This window comes from Narcine bancroftii, chromosome 4 (assembly GCF_036971445.1).
Source record: "Narcine bancroftii isolate sNarBan1 chromosome 4, sNarBan1.hap1, whole genome shotgun sequence".
In the NCBI taxonomy this organism is placed as follows: domain Eukaryota; kingdom Metazoa; phylum Chordata; class Chondrichthyes; order Torpediniformes; family Narcinidae; genus Narcine; species Narcine bancroftii.
The window spans coordinates 191,753,880-191,773,274 of NC_091472.1; the positions used below are offsets into that span (position 1 = coordinate 191,753,880).

Consider the following 19,395-nt stretch of genomic DNA (forward strand, 5'->3'; position numbering starts at 1 on the left):
ACTTATATCTGGGTAAAAAAATATTTTTTGACTCTTGTATTCCAATGGTTTATTGTCTTCTCTAATTTTATTTCTTGCCTGCTCCAGTATATTTTCTCGTCATATAATCTCAAAAGTTTTACCAAGATGGATCTTGTTTTTTGATGTGTCTGCGGTTTCAGAGCTAGTGCTCTGTGTGCCCTTTCTATTTCCATTTCTTTCTGCATTTCTGTCGTTCCCAGGACCTTTAGGATCCATACTTTTATAAATGCCTTCATATCTGTGCCTTCTTCACCCTCCTTCCGGCCCACTATTTTTGTTTCACCTACTATAATTTTCTGAGATAACAACTCTTGTGTCTCTAATTTTTTTGTCACTTTCTTCCAATTTTTCTCTTCAGTCATTTACTTCCATTTCTACAGCCTTTTCCCACTCTTCCACATTCTCTACACTTTTCCCTATTTCTATCATGACCAGTTCTAACTTTTGCATTTTATCTTTTGCTCTTTTCATTTTTCTTTTAATTGCACTAAATTCCTATGATAACCATTCTTTTAATGATCTCATTTGTTCTTCAAAAATGGCTTCATCTTTATTCTGTCCATCTGTTTTACCTTCTTTTTCTCGGTGAATATCTTGGTCTTCTCTTCTTTGTGTCTGTATCTCTTCTGTTTTTTTTCTGATGAACTGCTTATATCTCTTTGCCAGGCCTCCTCTTGCTGTTGGTCCTCCCCTCCTGGGCTGCCAGTCTGTCGGGCCTCCTGCCATTGATCCTCTTGTCTGTCACCCCGCCGTCTTTCTCCCTCGTCTGTTTCCTCGCTTCCTCCCCTGCCGCCATCCTCCAGTTGAGCACCCTGGTGTCGGACATCCCTCAGCTGGTCGCGCTGTGGCTGCTCACTCCTCTGCTGAGTCCCCCTCCCGTCAGTGTTTTCTTTTTCCTTTGATTGTGCACTGCGCACTTATGTTTGGCTGTTTTTTGAAGTCCACAGGTCGGGAGGTCGAGACTCCGCAGGCCAGGCACCAACCTTGGGGATCGGGCGCTCCTCGCCACCGCAGCTCCCTGTTCCTTCATGCAGGTAAGGCTGCTTTCTTTCTTCTCCGGTGACTTCTTTCGGTTGTTTTTACTTTCTCTTTCTTGGGTGGCATCTTCTTTCTCGTCTCTGTAACTTTATCTTCTATTTCTTATATTTAATATTTGTTGAGCTTTGTCTTTTCCTAACTTTTTTTCTGGAGAGGGCTGGTTTTGACCGGCCACTACTCCATCACATGACTCCCTGTGACCGCGACTTTTTATGGGGATTTACGCTAGGGGATATTAGTGTCCCCATATCAGATTGTAATGCAGCCAGTCAGCACAGTTTCCACCACAGATTTGGTGAAATTTGCCAGGGTTTTCAAACCTCTGCAAACTCCTGAGGAAGAAGAGGTGCTTATGTACATTCTTCATGTTCCCATTAGTGTGTGGGCTCCAGGAAAGATCCTCCAAGATGCTGACTCCCAAGAACTTAAGTTTGCTCACCCTCTCCACCTCTAATCTCCCAATGATCACTGAACCATGCACTTCTAGTTTTCCTTTCCTGAAATCAACAATCAGTTCCTTGGTTTTTGCTGACAATGTGTGTGAGGTTATTGTTGGTGCACCATTCAGCCAAAATTTCAATTTCCATTCTGTATGCTTAATGAATTCAAATCTTTATTTAAAAACCACTGCTATGAATAGTTCAGTACAAACCAAAGCCAGAAGATCACATCGTGTATGGTTGACGTTCTGGAGGGAATTTAGGGCTTATGGAATTGTACCTGTGTGACGAGGGTCCTTTAACCATTTGGCTATATATCTACCAGCAGGGAAAGGACAGCACAAAAGACAACAATATTTGCTCTAACAATTTTTATTCTGTAGAAACAATCCTGCATATTATTTATAACTAAGCCTGCAACTGCAATATAGTTTACAACCAGGACTCTTGTTGGTTTCATTCTGAAATAGACCATTCATGTCATCCTGTCCATTCACAGCATTATTGCTCACTAATGAAATTAGGTAGAATGGACCAAATTAAATAAAAGTACACTGATCCTGCTTAAAGTTTCACACCAAATATATCATTTTGTACTTCAAGATTCAACATCCCCTCAACTAAAATCTGAGTGCATTTTATTTACAAAATGGTTTTATTTATGCCTCCATTAAGAGGTATCATGGTTCAGCTGTACATAATGTACATCTTTTTTTTTCCAGGATTTCTCACATCTAAAAAAATATTTTTGTAAATTAACTTTATATAATTTGAAATGGGTGAATGTGAATTGTTCTTAAAGACCTAGGCCAGAAATTTCTTCAGGAAAAATTGCTTTGATTTACACACTTTACAATTCACAGTAAATCTATCAATCTATAGCTAACACATAATCCAATATTTAACCACGATAATATTTACATAGCAAACAGTGAAAGTCAATTCACATCTTTTAAAATACTTCATAAACTGCAGGATGTTAATAATGAGAATCAAGGTTCATTCAAAAAATTAAGTTATTTTTAAATGGTTGAGCATCGTATTAATAATAATAATTTATTTTGTCTTTATAGCAACACACATTCAAGTTTCTGGCCTTACAACTGTTCCAAATTTCATACCAAGAACTGAAAAACACTTACTTCTGACTGGACCACAGAGAGAATAAAAGAAATGTAAGCAGATTAGGTAGTTTGGTAATTTATCAAGTTTCTATTCATTCTTACTGATGTTCATATATTGTTCTGTTCAGAATATCAACTCAAATATTACACAAAGATACACTGATGAGATAGCTACAAGCCAGTAAGAACAAAATTAGGTGAATTGGAACTAAATATCTCAGAAATCAAGGACTGTTCACTACCAATTTTCTCCCTCAGGTTAAAAATTCTGGAGTGATACATGAATTGCAACAAGCTTTGATTAGTGAAATACTTAATTTAAAATACACATTCAGAGAGTATAGTATTTTTTTTCTGGAATATCTTCTGGAATCATTATTGTCACAAGCCTTGCTGTATATATCAATGCACATTTGAAAGTGACCACCAGCTTTTTTTCAGAATAACATTTATATAGATGTTAATGTTTGTTTTTATTTATTCAATTAAAGTTCAGTAACCTTGATTTTTTTTTAATGTTCCTTTCTCAGGAAATCCAATATAGGTTGTACCTCTCTAATCTGGCAACGTTGGGACTTGGCCATTGCGGGACCACAGAAAATGCTGGAAAACAGAAAATTACCCCCAAGGGAATGCTTATTAGCCATCTTCTGCACCCCTTGGTCTCTTGGATGAAATCCTGAAGGGCTAAAATACAGCTGAATATAAACAAAATTAACAGGACTATATCACCAAAACACTTGGCTGCAGTGGAAAATCATGTTGGCACATTATTGCTGCTAACTGTACTGCCCTGGTAGCAGATCCACAAACTAATGGTGGCAGGTTCAAAACGTGCCCATCCATGGGCCACGGGATTAGAGAGGTACAACCTGGACTGAAGAATCACTACTTTTATCTCTGCCAAAATTTCTCACCTACACGCTATTGCTGCTATTGTGCACCTTAAACTTCCACTAATCATTTAAATTAAGGTTGAATTTCTTCCTTGGGCTTGCATGTAAACATACCAAATGAAGTTATGTTTTTGTCAAGTGTCAGAAATTACTGGCAGACGAATGATGTGTTTGGAATTGGTGAGATACCAAATAACCATTCAAAATCCAATAAAAAGCCCACTGCAAAAACACTTCATTTTAAAAAAAATTAGTGTCTGGGTGCGCAGATCTCAACAAGTGTCAAGTACTTCACTGCTCCTATTTAACCAATGCAGCCTACAACCTAATTGGTCTCTGTAACAGATATGCAGGATATGAAAATATTGTAAATTTCAATCCCACATGTACATAGGCTAATAGTTTATCATTAATGACTGCTAAATTGTTGTGAATTATTCATTCTATTAAAGTGGTTTGTGTAGATTGATAATGTACAAAGTTTTCAATTATACAACTTCACATACTCAAGCTCTAATACCAGCAAAAATCAATAACTCTGCATTAAATATTCTTTCCGCACAGTGCAGAATATAGCCTAACTGCCATTTAAAAACTGGCAATTCTTAAATTCAACAATAACACAGTTAGCATTGAAAACAAGCAAATGTACACACACCTCCAAAGAGGTTTTTTTTTTGTTTTTGCTATTTTTCATCTTTCAAAAATGAGAAAGTCTGACTATTTGTTTCTTTTGCCTCTTCCTCTTCTGGAAGTCTGCTTGGTTATGGCTCCAGGTGATAGAGCAGCAGATGCCACTCCAATATTTATCTGTCCTTCCTGAATCTCCTGACGTGTATCTGCTGGCATTTCATTGATTTTCTGCTGAGCCTCCAGGTAGAACATGACATCCCGTAGTTGCTCTTGCACCTCTGTAATTTGTCTGTCTTTCTCATCACAGGTGTCCTTCAACAACTTCTCCTCTTCCTTCAGTTTGGTTTGTAGCTGGATCTGATTAGTTCGCAGGTATTTGTTCATTTCTTGTTCCTCTTTCAATTCTGTGCTTAGTTTCAAAACTCTGTTGTTCAACTGAGAACACCTGATAGAACAGCACAAAAAGATACATCTTACAAACGACACTGGTACATACCACTCAGAAATCTACAAGATTCCCTGACTCGTCGGCATCAGATCCAGAAAAATGAATTAATGGAAGGTTTTAAACATCTTACACGGTATAAACTATAGCTCAAATTTGAGGGCAATCAGATTAAAATTGTCAGACTGTTGTGACTGCTTGGAACTCCAACTGCAGCTATTAGTTTTGGACAATTAAAGGATAGGTATAGCATATGAAATTGAAGTAACAGATCAACCTTGATCTTATCAGGTGGTAGATCAGGCTCAGGGTGAGATGGGGGTGGGGGGGGTTAACAAACTCTTCCTTTTAATTATTATGTGGCTGTGCCAATGGATGTGTAATACATTAAGGCATGAAAATCAGTCATCAGAAATAATATTCAATATATTTTATTTAGAGACTTGCTTTTTGATCCAACTTGCATTTCCCATGATTTAAAATTTGATTTATTTTATTATATAAACAATTCATCTTTTTCCTACTGTGAATAGTTAATTCCAAACTGAGTATTCTTATTCCATTCTTACATGAGGCACATGCTCCTCGCAAGCCACAAGAACCCTTATTTGTCAGACAAGTCAGCCAAAAGGTCCATCAACAACTAGCATTTAGAACAGATTTTAAAAAAACAAAAACATCCAAGCTTTGTATTTAAGACTATCCTTCTAAATTCATTATTATTGCAATATTCTTTACTACTACTTCCAAGAAATATAAAACAGCTCATCCCATTTTTAAAATCCCAATAGTGTTATGTTGTAACATTTAGTGGACTAATTACCATTTTAATTGCTTGAAAAGTTCATGACTCAATTAGTATTTTTAAAAATAAACAATAACAAATTATAGCAATGGTTAAAAACTTTGACTTGAAAGGCTGCAGTTAGACTACTCATTTCTCCAAATGTAATGTTGACAAACATTGCTCAATACACATCTGACTTTCTAGTGTTACTAATGAGTGTGAAAATCTAAACTAAGTTTCCAGAAGTGTTTGTTTAGAATCATGGAGGCAAGGTAGAAATTAGTCTTTTCCTTTGTAAAATATGAAAAATGTACAATATTTTGATGAATCCAATCAGTAAAAAAATACTCAGAAGGTGTGGAAATAATCTTGGGAAACGAAGAAGACACCATCTTTAAAAAAAAATGTCACGACTCGAAAAAGTATTTTTGAAAAGAACGGTTCATATTTTAGGATATTTGAAGCATAATGGTCTGCAACATCAATATCACCATGTATTTCTGTCTCTCATTGAACAACCAACATGGCTACAAAAGCTGTAGAATTTTCCAGTGTTTCAATAGTGAGAGGTTAGTATTCATCTCTAAATTACAACAAGCCTATCCCATTGCTCCAAGTTTCCACAGCTGCTACTGAACACTGAATTAATTCTCTTTTCATTCATTTATCGCAATTTGAAGACCAAATCATGCATCAGAAATCCTCATTTGCCAGACAAGACAGCAAATAAGAGTACTTTTCACTTGGAAGTTGCCAAGGGACTTAAACGGTTAATTGTGGCTTGCATTCTGCTCAAGGAATATGCAATCTGATGCTGAACCAACAGTTGGCAGTAAGCAGAATTTTTTTTGTTTTTTGAAAAATATTTAAAATTCAGCGTCATTTTAAAAACTGATGGGAGATCCAGTGCAGACCATATACCCAGCTCGATAATGAATGCAGAGGACAGATAATTTCTGAAAAATGATTTAATGGAACTAAAAATGCATTTCATGTGAATGCTTTTCAGAGTGATTCAGATCATTTAAAAAAACAGACCACTTATCTCTTAAAAAGTTATCTGTACAAACATTTTTTGTTATATGCAAATGCTTGTATGAACCTATTGATCAACCTTTGAAAAAAAGTATCTATTTCAAGGGCACTCAGGTTTCTGAGAAAATTCAATTTTACAAACATCATAAGTTGAACTTTACAGAAATTAGAATAGAGTAAAACTCTTGCCTGCAGATAAAATGAAAAGGAGAAATGGTACTTCTTCCACCCTACAACATACAGGCTAGCATAGCTTGTCAATAGCTGCAAAAATGTGCAAATCCCAAAGGGATCTCTCAAACTAGAAAGCAAGATGAAATATTTATGATTAAATTCCACTAGGAATTAGAGTACTGTTCTTAAACTTCATCCAGAAAATGACTACAGATTTGGCAAAACATCTGTCCATACTCAGATCAACAAGGAAAATTTCACGATGAACCCCTGTCACTCCAACCACATGGTGAAATGGAAATAATTCATCAACCGATTAAATAAATTTTGATAATTATTTTTAGATGACTAGAATAAATTAGTGGGCTTGAGCTGTCAGCAATACTAATCATTGTTCCAGTTAAATCTGGAATTAACTGTGATGAAATAATTAAGAAATTAGAAAATTTTTTTGTAAAGGTGAAACATTGCAATTGACCTAAATATCCATAACTTGGGGAAAGGAAGAAGGTGAAAGTAATTAATACAAATTATTTTCCTTGAATGCTATACAGCAACCATGCTGTATAGCAATTTGTGAATGCCAGCTATGCTCAGGATCAATTACTTGGCCCTGTCAAATGAAAAACCGGTTCACAATGCACCAAGCAGTTCCTTTAGGAGGGAAAACTATCATATTACCAGGGCCACATTTAACCCATGTCTACTAATCTTTAATGAATAGCAGCACACTTACTAAAAAATGACTTACTTTCTTTCAAGAGCTTGTTTGTCTTTCATAAGCTCATTTAGTTTCTGCTCCAAACTGTCACATTTTTCAATGGTTTCTTTGAATTTTGTTTTCATGTTGTTGATCTGGAAAATGAAATACAATTGAATCATATTAAAAAATATATACTATTTAGATTATTCTTTAACTACACTCAGTCTGGACTTTATAGCATTTTAGCAGAAATCACTTTTTGATTTTGATAATTTTCTACGTAAATTATATTTGCATTGCTTTTGTCAGACATTCTAATTATCTGGAAAGCTCACGGAAATACTGTGCAGATTCATTATTTTTGTTTTATTTCCGCTTTACAGCATTTGGTTTCTCAATTTAACCCTTAATGCTGAAGGACACAATTGCCAGATTCTGTAAAGCTTTCATCTGTGCCTGGTAATTAAATATACTACTGTAGTGGTAGCTACACGATTGAAAGAAACCACATGTCAAGGTGAGTCCCAGGTTCAACTGCTTATTTGAAACTCGCACGCTGCTCTTTAAGGATGAGCCCGCGCTACGTCGGCTGTGACGTCATGACGCAGCCGATAGGGCGCGTACAGTGGCCGAGGCCACGAGGAATCCCCGAACTCAACAGCATCATCTTAACACGGCTGCTCCGTTACTGTGGGCATCAGATATGGAGCCTGTTCGCCTGCGTCATGATGTGCACCGCCACACTACCGTGGCTGGAAAATAGAAAAATACAGAAAGATGTACTCCGCCTATGCAGCACTTTGAAAAGTGAAACAGTTAATATTTCAGGTAAGTGACTACTTCAAGTTTCAGCTAGTGCGAAACAGATTAAAATGAAAGATGGCCTATAGGGTTTAACCAGAATAGAATGAGGAAATGTGAAGATAGTTGTGCCTTTTATAGTGGCCAAAGAACAATGCCTTTTTGAAAAGAACACTTATTAATGGCTGATTATTGTTTATGAATTTAATTTTAATTTAGGTTGAAGAGATTCTAACCCACAACTTGACTGTTATACCAATATTAACATTTATTTGTTATCCTTGTTTCTACCAGGAGACATTGCCTACAAATTTAACATGCGGAAATGTACATCTATTGAATCACATGCCATACAAATTCTTCCTCCTCATTGCAACACACCCACAATTTTGTTGCTTCCATTACCTAAGAATAGGAATTGTAGCCGACCGCTACAAAGAAACACACACCACACAGTGTGGCAGGTTAAGCTCACTCCTTTTTTGGGACTGGGAAGGCTGCTTTTATACTGTTCAAGTTCCTGCCAGTTTTTTTTTTGCTGATTGACTGAGTCAACCATATGAATAACAATAGCGGGCGGGAACATCCATGCATGTGAATGCCCTTCTTACCCAGCCTGTTTCTGCTGAGTTACCTGGGCAACTTGACCAACGCCATTTTAGGGCTGTTGGTCTGATGCTGCCCCAGCTTCTATCCCTGCCAGTTCGTTGTCCTGGGAATCGCATTAGCGATCTCTGTCCGCGTCTGCTGTTGCGCGAAGTGCCGGCCCGATCTCCGTAATTGCGGGCCGCCACATGAGCCCCCCTCCCCCTAAAACTGGCATTACAGTCTATAGTGTCTGTAGGTATAATCCCCAAAGTCTGCGTCAAGGTGTTGGTGTCTCCATGGGTTCTGCTGGGTCTGTGTGGACAGGCTTGAGTCTATCTGTAGTGAAGACCTTTGGTTCACCATTGATGTCCAACTCGAAGGTGGATCTGTTGTTCCAGATGACTTGAAAGGGGCCTTCGTATGGTTTCTGAAGTGGTGAATGGTGGAGTCCTCTGAGTACAAACAGGTACTCACATTCCTCGTGTTCTTTGGGGATGTTGGACTTGGCTTGTCTGTGTCTGGAGGGTTGGATCGGAGCCAGGTTACTGACCTTTTCACGCAGCCTGTCCAGGAAGGTGGTTGAATTTTGCTGGCCTGTGGAACTAAATCCCCGGGAACTGTGAGTGGGGCTCCGTAGATGAGTTCAGCGGAGGTTGCGTGGAGGCCTTCTTTCGGCGCTGTTCGGATACCCAGTAGCGCCCATGGTAGCTCGTCCACCCAGTTAGGGCCCTTGAGTCTGGTCATGAGGGGAGGCTTGAGGTGCCTGTGGAAACGCTCCACCATGCCGTTGGCTTGCGGATGGTATGCCATCATATGGTGTAGCTGAGCACACAACAGGTTGGCAATGTCGATCCACAAACTGGAGGTGAACTGTGTGCCTCAGTCAGAAGTGATGTGCTGTGGCAGTTTGAATCTTGCAATCCAGGGAGAAGAGAACTTTGGCACAGGACCTGGTAGATGTGTTGGCGAGGGGGATTGCTTCTGGCCACCGGGTGAAGCGGTCAACCACTGTGAACACATAGCGGAAACCCTGAGAGACTGGCAAGGGTCCCACTATGTCCACGTGAATGTGGTCAAACCTGCGTTCAGTTGGCTCAAAAGGCTGTGGGGGGACCTTGGTATGTCCCTGCACTTTGGCTGTTTGGCACTGTGTACACACCTTGGCCCACCCTGACTTGTTTCTGTAATTCATGCCACACGTACTTGCTGGCCAACAGCAGGACCGTAGTCCTGATGGATGGGTGTGCCAGCCCGTGGATGGAGTCAAAAACTCGTAACCTCCATGCCATTGGGACAATAGGTCGAACCTGCCAGGTGGCCACGTCGCACAGGAGGGTGGTAGTATCTGTGCCGACTGGAACATCCTGAAGCCGAAGGCCTGTGACAGCGGTCCTGTACTGCGGATCTCGTCATTCCTACTGCTGGGCCTCTGCCAGTGCTGCGAAGTCCAAACCGTTGACCAGGGAGTGGATGCTATGCCTTGACAAGGTGTCCGCGACCACGTTGTCTTTGCCCGAGATGTGCTGGATTTCGGTGGTGTATTCCGAGATGCAAGACCAGTATCTCTGTTGGTGGGCTGACCAGGTATCGGATATTTTAGCCAGGGCGAAAGTCAGTGGTTTGTGGTCCGTGAAAGCCCTTCCCTCAAGAAAGTACCAGAAGTGGCGGATGGCTAAGTAGAGCACCAGCAGCTCTATCGAAAGCACTGTACTTTAGTTCAGGGGGCCACAGATGTTTGCTGAAGAAAGGTAGGACCAACTTCCTTCTATTTGCTGCTCTAGGACTCCACCAATCACTGTTCCTGAGGCATTGACTGTGAAGGCTGTGGGTGCATCTGGTCTGAGGTGGGTCAGGAGTGCAGCTTTGGCCAGGGCTTCTTTAGTTTCCACAAACCCACGTGCAGATTCGTCGTCCCAGGTCAGGTCCTTCTCCTTGCCAGATATCAGGATGAAAAGAGGGCGCATCACTCAGGCAGCTGCTGGGATAAACTTGTGATAAAAGTTTATCATCCCCACGAACTCCCGCAGACCTTGCTACTTCGCTATCCATCGCTGGGTTTAGATGCCGTCTAAACCCGTCGGGGTCACCAAATGTGGCCGACCGCTATAAAGAAACACACCCACCCACCCACCCACACTGTGGCAGGATAAGCTCACTCCTTTATTAGGGCTGGAAAGGCTGCTTTTATACTGTTCAAGTTCCCGCCGTTTTTTGCTGACTTGAGTCATCATATGAATAACAATAGCAGGGGGGAACGTCCATGCATGTGAATGACCTTCTTCCCCAGCCTGTTTCTGCTGAGTTAGCTGGGCAGCTTGACCAATGCCATTAGAGCTGTTAGTCTGATGCTGCCCCAGCTTCTACCCCCGCCGGTTCATTGTCCAGGGAGTCGCTATAGTGATCTCTGTCCACGTCTGCTGCACAATGTGCCGGCACGATCTCCACAATCGCAGGCCACCGCAGAATTATACTTTAAGGCCTAGTGCAAGACTTGTACATGATGGCACCAATCATTTCCATCCCCTATAATTGTTTTTTGCCAGGTATAATCTGAGAATTTAAATGATCCTATATTCTCAATCTAAAAGTCTATTCCAGTATCAGAATTTCCGTCAAATGAAATACAATTTACCTATCCTCTTTAGCCACAAAGGCATGGAAGAAAAAAGCAAGTCACCAACTTACTTCTTCTGCTGCATCCTTCTCCAAATGAACTATCTTGTTTTCCCAGTAGATGCGTTGAGATTCCAACTGACTGGTCAGGAGGTATGAATACTGTAAGAAAAAATGTTCATAGTCCATTATGGGATTTTAATACATTAGAATCACACAGAAACTGCTGAAGCAAACTACTGCAGGATAAATTTAAATATTTTGATTTGCCATGTTTACATTTTCAGTTAGGGTTAAGGTTTTGTGCTGCAAAATGATGTGCTGTTTCTGAGGGAAGATTTTATTATTGCACCTGGTCTAAAAGTTGCAGTGTGCCCAGGAATACCAGTTTCTACAAGACATGTTCTCCAAGAAGCGAAAAACAGGAATGCAAATTCGCCCTTAATACAGCAAGCCGAAGCCCAAAGAATGCAGCACAAACTTGTGCAAAACACGAATGGTCTTTCAAACTTTAATTTTAATTTGACCAAGGAAGGCTCAATTTACTTCCTCTTCTTTGCATACTACAGCATTTATAGTGCAGGTATGATTGAAACATCTACACCTGCTGCTGATCCAGTATTGGCAATGACAGTATCCAATAAGGAAAAATCTAACCATCATCCCCTGACATTCAATGGCATTGATGGTTATCAGTATCCTGGGAGCTTATCACTAACCAGAAACTGAACTGGTGTCACTACATGGGCAAGTCAGAGGCTTGGAATCCTGCGGCAAATAACTGACCTAACTCCCCAAAACTTGTCAACCAACTACTAAATCGAAGTCAGGACCAGAATGGTCTACACCAAAGGTTCTCAACCTTTTTCTTTCCACTCACATACCACTGTAAATATTCCCTATGCCATAAGTGCTCGGTGATTAGTAAGGGATTGCTTAAGGTGATATGTGGGTGGAAAGAAAAAGGTTGAGAACCACTGGCCTACATTTTCCTGGATAAGCACAGCATCAACACTCAGGAAGTTTAACACCACAGAGTGCTGAGATGTTCACAATACACATCCCATCCACAACTACTCATTCTATACCAACTCACAACACTACCATCTACAGGATGCACTGCAGCCATTCACTAAGACTCCTTAGACAGCCACAACCTCTACCAGCGAGGAAAGGGCAGAAAATGCATTGGGAACACAGCCATCTGACAGTTGCCCTTCAAGCCACACACTCTACGGACTTGGATCACTGCTCATTCACTGTCACTGGGTTAAAATACAGGAAGTCAATCCCTTACAGCATAATGCATATACCAACACCTCAAAGGCTGCAGCAATTCAAAGAGACCGCTCATCACTTCTATAAGGGCAAGCAGGCTCAGTCTACAAAGTCCACATCCCTTGACTGAATGAAAAATAAACTCGACATACTTAAAAATTGTTCCTCTGATCATTCAATGTGTGTGCTTCTCTGACATACTACCTGCATGAAGTAACCAAACTCAGTAAGAAGTTCAAGCCCTGTAATTTAAATTGGTAACTTAGGGTTGGGAAGAAGAAAGATTTCTCCTCTTATCACTTATCTACCAAATCTTCCTTATAAACATAGATTAGAAGAGTATTATGCTTAAGTTTGATCTTCAATGTTCACCTTTTGGATACAGGATCAAGATGTTAAAGCAAGATTGCCAACAGCAGTGTTTATGTTGGGATAGTAACAAGGAAGAACTGCCCGTTTCCGAATAGATGGGGTGAAAGGTAAAAGACAAAAAACTCCAAAGAAGTTGGCTGTAAAGTTTATATTATTATATTTAAACGTTTTAATGCAAGGATTAAAACTTTATCCACAGTGAAGGTATGTTGGTATTTCACTTACTCAACACTACCTATCCTAGACCTAAACCTCCTTGTTCATCAGGAAGGCACAGTAGCACCTACATCTCTTAACGAGCTTGAGGAAGACGAGGTGACCAGCCCCTGTCTTGACAATTGAGTGTGTCCTGTCTGGAAACATTGAACAGGAAGTCAATACAGAGAATCATCAAAATGGCCAAAAAGATCACTGGGGTCTCCCGTTCCTCTACTGACCACATTCACATTTCACATTTTATTTGCAGCACATTAGAAGCCAATTCCAGCCATTTACGCTGCCCAATTATACCCAAATTAATGTACAATCCTGTAGATTTTGGAGGGTTCTTTAGTTTCCACAAACCCACGTGCAGATTCGTCGTCCCAGGTCAGGTCCTTCTCCTTGCCAGATATCAGGATGAAAAGAGGGCGCATCACTCAGGCAGCTGCTGGGATAACCCAAGAAAAACCCATGCAGACATGGGGAGAACATACAAACTCTTTACAGACAGCACCAGATTCAAATCTGGGTTGGTGGCACTGTAATAGCGTCATGCTAACTGCTACACTAACTATGCCATACCAGGAGCATTGCTTAAATAGGGCTCAGAACCTTCCTGAGCAGTAACCATTTACCTTTCAAGCACCAAATCTTGAACTTCATACATATTAAATTCTATGCACAGTATAAGAATTGCCTGCAACCAGAAAACTTGGAGGAATGAGAAGTGAGATTGGACTATGAATCAAAGAACTTTTCTGAACTTACACACACACATGCGCTTAGAATTAGAAGGGGGTTAAGTTAGGTTAGCTAAATTAAAAGCAACTTTTGTTTAAGTAACCATTTGTCTTAGTGAATATCTATTGCTGCTGGGTTTTGGGGTCCTCTGGGCTCATAACATTATTCAGTTATAGGATACTGTTCATCAATCTCAATCATGTGTGGATTGTACTGCATATCTGGGCACCACGGTCTGGAGAAACACTCTTTCATTAGATTGACTATGTACAGTCAGATGATAATGGACTTAATGCTCAGAGTATGTTCCCAGGAATGGGAGGCTAGTGGAATCCTCACTAAATGGGATTGTTATAGCAATGCGATAATGACTGTACTGCTGTGCCAGGAACATGACTTACCTGCCCTGTGCCAGCAATCTTACTTTAATGAAACAGCTTCTTGGCTCAGTGTGGAGTGAGTCGCAAAGGCTGCCTTTGACGATGGGCCACAGCCCAAGGTGAGGAGAACGCTATCTAAAGTGAACTCAAGCAAGGCAGTGGGACCAGGCAATATACCTGGTTGGGCACTGAAGGACTGCACAGACCAAAATTTGGTGGCACAGACTCATGGGCTGAAATAGCCTGTTACTGTGCTATACTGCATGTTTAAATTTTTTTAAAAACAACTGACGGAAGTTCTTAAGGACATCTTCAACATGTCACTGCAGCAGTTCATCGTCTCTGTGGATTTCAAGACAGCCACAATCATCCCAGTACCAAAGAGGGTGACGGTGACAAGCCTCAATGTCTACCACCCAGTGGTACGGACCTCCACCATTATGCAATACTTTTGAGCGTCTGGTGATGGAACACATCAAAGCGCACCTCCTGGAGATACTGGACCCATTTCTATTCTCCTGTAGATGAAACCATTCCACTGATGATGCTGTAACCCTCTCTACACTCCATCCTGACCCACATGTAGAATGATGCCTTACATGCCAGGCTGCTGTTCATTGAGTTCGGCTCAATGTTTAAGACAATCATTCCACAGAGGCTAGTGAAGAAACTGTTCCTCGCTGAGACTCAACACCTCTCTAACTGAATTCCGGACTTCCTAACGGAAAGACCAGTCTATTCAGGTCGATGGCAAAACATCGAGCACTATTGCATTATGCACTGGAGCACCTCAGGGACTGTGTGCTCAGCCCGTTTCTATTCATGCTACTGACCCACGACTGCACTGCCAGATCTAGCTCCAACAGAATTGCCAAGTTTCCCGATAACAACAGTCGTCGGCATCACCAACAACAATGGAGTCACATTACGGAGAAGAGGTGGAAAATCTCATGATTTGGTGTGAGAATATCAACCCGATTCTCAAGACAAAAGAGATGATAGTGAACTTCAGGAGGACGAGGACGAATGACCACCCTCCACATTAATAACTTGGTAGGGAAGAAAGTAGAGAGTGCCAAGTACCTCGAAGTCCATTATCAACCTATCTGGACACATCTCACTTGTAAGGAAGGCACAACAGCGACTGCACTTGCTGAGAAGACTGAAGTGGGCTAGGCTACCAGTCACCATCTTGTCAACTTTCTAAAGGAGCTCTATTGAGAGTATCCTGGCTGGCTGCTGTAGATCACTGGATCGGAGGTCAATCCACAAGACGGTAAGAGCAGTGGAGAGGAACAGTGGGATCTCCCTCCCCTCCACTGACATGATTCTACGAAGATCATTATTTGAAGAGGGTGGACAAAATTGTTGAGTACCCCAACACCCATTCCCACAGCATGTTTCAGTTACTCCCGTCAGGAAAGAAGTGCAGGAGCATCAAAGCCAGAACCACCAGTCTGAGAAACAGCTTCTTCCCATGGGCAGTGAGACTGCTGAACGACTGAATAAACTACTCATACAAGTACTAACCCTCAGAGACTTTACTATTTATTAAACAATATTCATTTAGTTTTATATATGTATACATATCCTGCATATATTTCGCTTGACTGTAGGTGTGTTATGTCTGGTTGTCTGCATGTTTTTGCACCAAGATCTGGAGAATGCCCTTGCGTCGTGTTGTGCTTCTACAAGCGGATAATAATACTGCAAGCAGTACTTTCACTATGTGTTACAATGAATGGCCCAATGTTTCAACCTGCTGCTATGATGGGTGCAGGCCACTGGTGAGGACTGAATGTTGAATATGATGGCAGATACTGGCTTTTTGTTTATCGTGTGACAATAAGATCACCAATTTTTTCCTGCAGAGGCCAGGGGTTTGTGCCACGTTTCCAAGCAGCATACGGCCCGGGCAAACACTATTTTTAAAGTATGGACATGGTACTACATAACTGTGATGTTTAAACTCCAGGTTCAAGGATGCGATTACGAATCCACTCGGTGGGGTAGCTCTCGGTGGGGTAGCTCTCGGTGGGGTAGCTCTCGGTGGGGTAGCTCTCGGTGGGGTAGCTCTCGGTGGGGTAGCTCTCGGTGGGGTAGCTCTCGGTGGGGTAGCTCTCGGTGGGGTAGCTCTCGGTGGGGTAGCTCTCGGTGGGGTAGCTCTCGGTGGGGTAGCTCTCGGTGGGGTAGCTCTCGGTGGGGTAGCTCTCGGTGGGGTAGCTCTCGGTGGGGTAGCTCTCGGTGGGGTAGCTCTCGGTGGGGTAGCTCTCGGTGGGGTAGCTCTCGGTGGGGTAGCTCTCGGTGGGGTAGCTCTCGGTGGGGTAGCTCTCGGTGGGGTAGCTCTCGGTGGGGTAGCTCTCGGTGGGGTAGCTCTCGGTGGGGTAGCTCTCGGTGGGGTAGCTCTCGGTGGGGTAGCTCTCGGTGGGGTAGCTCTCGGTGGGGTAGCTCTCGGTGGGGTAGCTCTCGGTGGGGTAGCTCTCGGTGGGGTAGCTCTCGGTGGGGTAGCTCTCGGTGGGGTAGCTCTCGGTGGGGTAGCTCTCGGTGGGGTAGCTCTCGGTGGGGTAGCTCTCGGTGGGGTAGCTCTCGGTGGGGTAGCTCTCGGTGGGGTAGCTCTCGGTGGGGTAGCTCTCGGTGGGGTACCCCTCGGTGGGGTACCCCTCGGTGGGGTACCCCTCGGTGGGGTACCCCTCGGTGGGGTACCCCTCGGTGGGGTACCCCTCGGTGGGGTACCCCTCGGTGGGGTACCCCTCGGTGGGGTACCCCTCGGTGGGGTACCCCTCGGTGGGGTACCCCTCGGTGGGGTACCCCTCGGTGGGGTACCCCTCGGTGGGGTACCCCTCGGTGGGGTACCCCTCGGTGGGGTACCCCTCGGTGGGGTACCCCTCGGTGGGGTACCCCTCGGTGGGGTACCCCTCGGTGGGGTACCCCTCGGTGGGGTACCCCTCGGTGGGGTACCCCTCGGTGGGGTACCCCTCGGTGGGGTACCCCTCGGTGGGGTACCCCTCGGTGGGGTACCCCTCGGTGGGGTACCCCTCGGTGGGGTACCCCTCGGTGGGGTACCTCTCGGTGGGGTACCTCTCGGTGGGGTACCTCTCGGTGGGGTACCTCTCGGTGGGGTACCTCTCGGTGGGGTACCTCTCGGTGGGGTACCAGTTTCCCTTAGCTATCAATGATACAGCTCTTCAACATTTTACAATATTTGGTTACCTTTTTCCCTCTTAAAGCAGATTGCATATCAGGAACCTGCCTGTACCCAGGTGTAGCCTGTGGGCGTCTGAATATTACTAAATCACAAGCAACGTAACATGATTACAGCTGAGGCTAATTCTACCCTTGTGTCCGTACATTGCCAGGACATTGATTAGAATGTGCACTTAAGACTGTTGTTTACTCAGGAACAGAAGATAGATTATTTGTGGATGAATATATACCCAAGTAGTGCATTCAGACTGAAAGAAATTTGATATTGGACAATGTGTTCACAACCAAAACTACATGGCATATTTTCTGATGCTGCCCGTCATTTCAATTACTACCTAACAGGATTTTTACATAAACCATTAGGTGAGCTCAATCCTTAAATAGTTTTCCATAGTTTTGAATGGTATTTAATACTTCCTGTTCGAAATACTCAATTTTATCAGCTGCACTGCTTTGGTTACCCTCACACAGAACTGTAAAATCCCTATTATCTGACATTTAATCAACCAGAAACTCAAACAAGCAGCAAAAATAAATAAATAAACAAATAGATTCAAATAAGAATACACAGCTTTAAATAAAAGTTTAGGGAGTGCTAGAGAACAGCTGATGGAGTAATTCATAATCCACAGAGATCCTGTGAATTGAATTAATAAAAATATTATTTAACAGCAATCCAGGCAGTGTCCTACATTCAACTATAGTTGGCAAAGCTTTGAAGTAACAGGTGCATTTTGAAGTGTTGAAATGCCTGACAGGAAGGCTAAAAGTAGAGACAGCATGCAGCAGCCCCAAAGGCCTACCCTGCAGATTTAAGGTCAGCCTCGCCTGATCACTGTCAGATCAGAAGAATGAGTAACTGACTTTGAGTGTCTAAAGCTAGCAGTGCTGTCTGAACTTCATAAAGAAATTGGAGAGACCATTAAAATAGAGATAAGAATGTATTGGAGAAGAACTGACTGCCCTGAAGTCAAAGCTACAGACTGTAAAAATGCAATCCGTCACCAAAATAGAATATTCAGAGAGAAATTAAAGATACTGTTGGGGAGATAGTACATTCAATGTCGGGATGTACCAATGACATCTGCTCAATGCAAAAGAAAATTAAAACTCACCACTGATATGATAAAGCTGGAAAACAGATGTGAGGATTTGGAAGTGAGGTCCTGGAGAAATAACATCAGGACAGTTGGGGTTCCCAAAGGAACCGACAATGCAAGTAACAACACAGCATCAGCTTCATTTAAAGAGGCGTTCGTACTGGATAAAAAGCCACAGGTCGACCCAGAACACCACAACTTCAGCCGATACTAGGGCTGGGAGAGCATCAAGGGCCATAATGACCAGACTTCACTATAGGTGATTGTGTGGATATCTGACACCATGCCAGCGAACACTGAGAGGTAAAACTGAAGGTGATGACTATCTCAGTTTTTCCCAATCTTACTGTGAAAGTGGCCCAAGTGGCATTCAGCAAAGTCAGACAGGAACTGTGTACCCTCCCTGCAAAGGTCCCAATACAGGTTAATCTACTTAGCCCACCTATAGATCACTTACGGTGATGAGATGAAGGATTTCCTCTCAGCTGACATAGCAAGAGTATCTGTTAAGATGTTGAAAGACAACTTGATTAAAGTGCAAGAGGAATGGGGTGCTGCCACTTGTTGGGCATTCTTATTTTAATCTGCAGTTACCAAACTTTTTAAGGTTGTTAAAGCAAAATTCCAAGATTTATATATGGCATTAATACTATTAAATTTATACACAGATTTATTGGGCTGAATGAGGTAGAGCTGTCCAAAGTGGACTTGCAATGTGCCTGTAAATCTAATTCAAAATTCACGGGAGGGAAGGCTGTTTCTTTTCCACTTAAGGTCACTCTCCAAGCCCTTTCACATTTAGGGGCAAGGACATTTGGACC

General features: G+C 42.4%; 1 protein-coding gene and 1 long non-coding RNA gene across 7 annotated transcripts in view; one reads left to right on the top strand and one right to left on the bottom strand.

The window, feature by feature from the left end:
* The window catches only part of LOC138761382 (uncharacterized), a 52,659-nt gene that overhangs the window by 10,792 nt on the left and 22,472 nt on the right, over window positions 1-19,395 (top strand). Inside the window, exons 2-5 of one of the 4 annotated variants that reach the window (XR_011356291.1) lie at window positions 962-1,055; window positions 2,573-2,674; window positions 7,680-8,124; window positions 12,962-13,055. This is a non-coding gene — a long non-coding RNA (uncharacterized lncRNA). Of the gene's footprint in view, window positions 1-961; window positions 1,056-2,572; window positions 2,675-3,153; window positions 4,008-7,679; window positions 8,125-11,330; window positions 11,470-12,961; window positions 13,227-19,395 lie in introns of those variants that run through there. The other 3 variants (XR_011356290.1, XR_011356289.1, XR_011356288.1) reach the window with 3 other exon arrangements.
* The window catches only part of brap (BRCA1 associated protein), a 62,751-nt gene continuing 45,211 nt past the window's right edge, over window positions 1,856-19,395 (bottom strand). For 2 of the 3 annotated variants that reach the window (XM_069933389.1, XM_069933387.1), the window contains exons 10-13: window positions 13,236-13,301; window positions 11,371-11,460; window positions 7,345-7,448; window positions 1,856-4,597 (exon numbers count right to left, since the gene is read on the bottom strand). In XM_069933389.1, the coding sequence (XP_069789490.1) occupies window positions 4,240-4,597; window positions 7,345-7,448; window positions 11,371-11,460; window positions 13,236-13,301 (618 nt within the window). In that variant the 3' untranslated portion in view covers window positions 1,856-4,239. The remainder of the gene's footprint in view (window positions 4,598-7,344; window positions 7,449-11,370; window positions 11,461-13,235; window positions 13,302-19,395) is intronic. The other variant, XM_069933388.1, reaches the window with a different exon arrangement.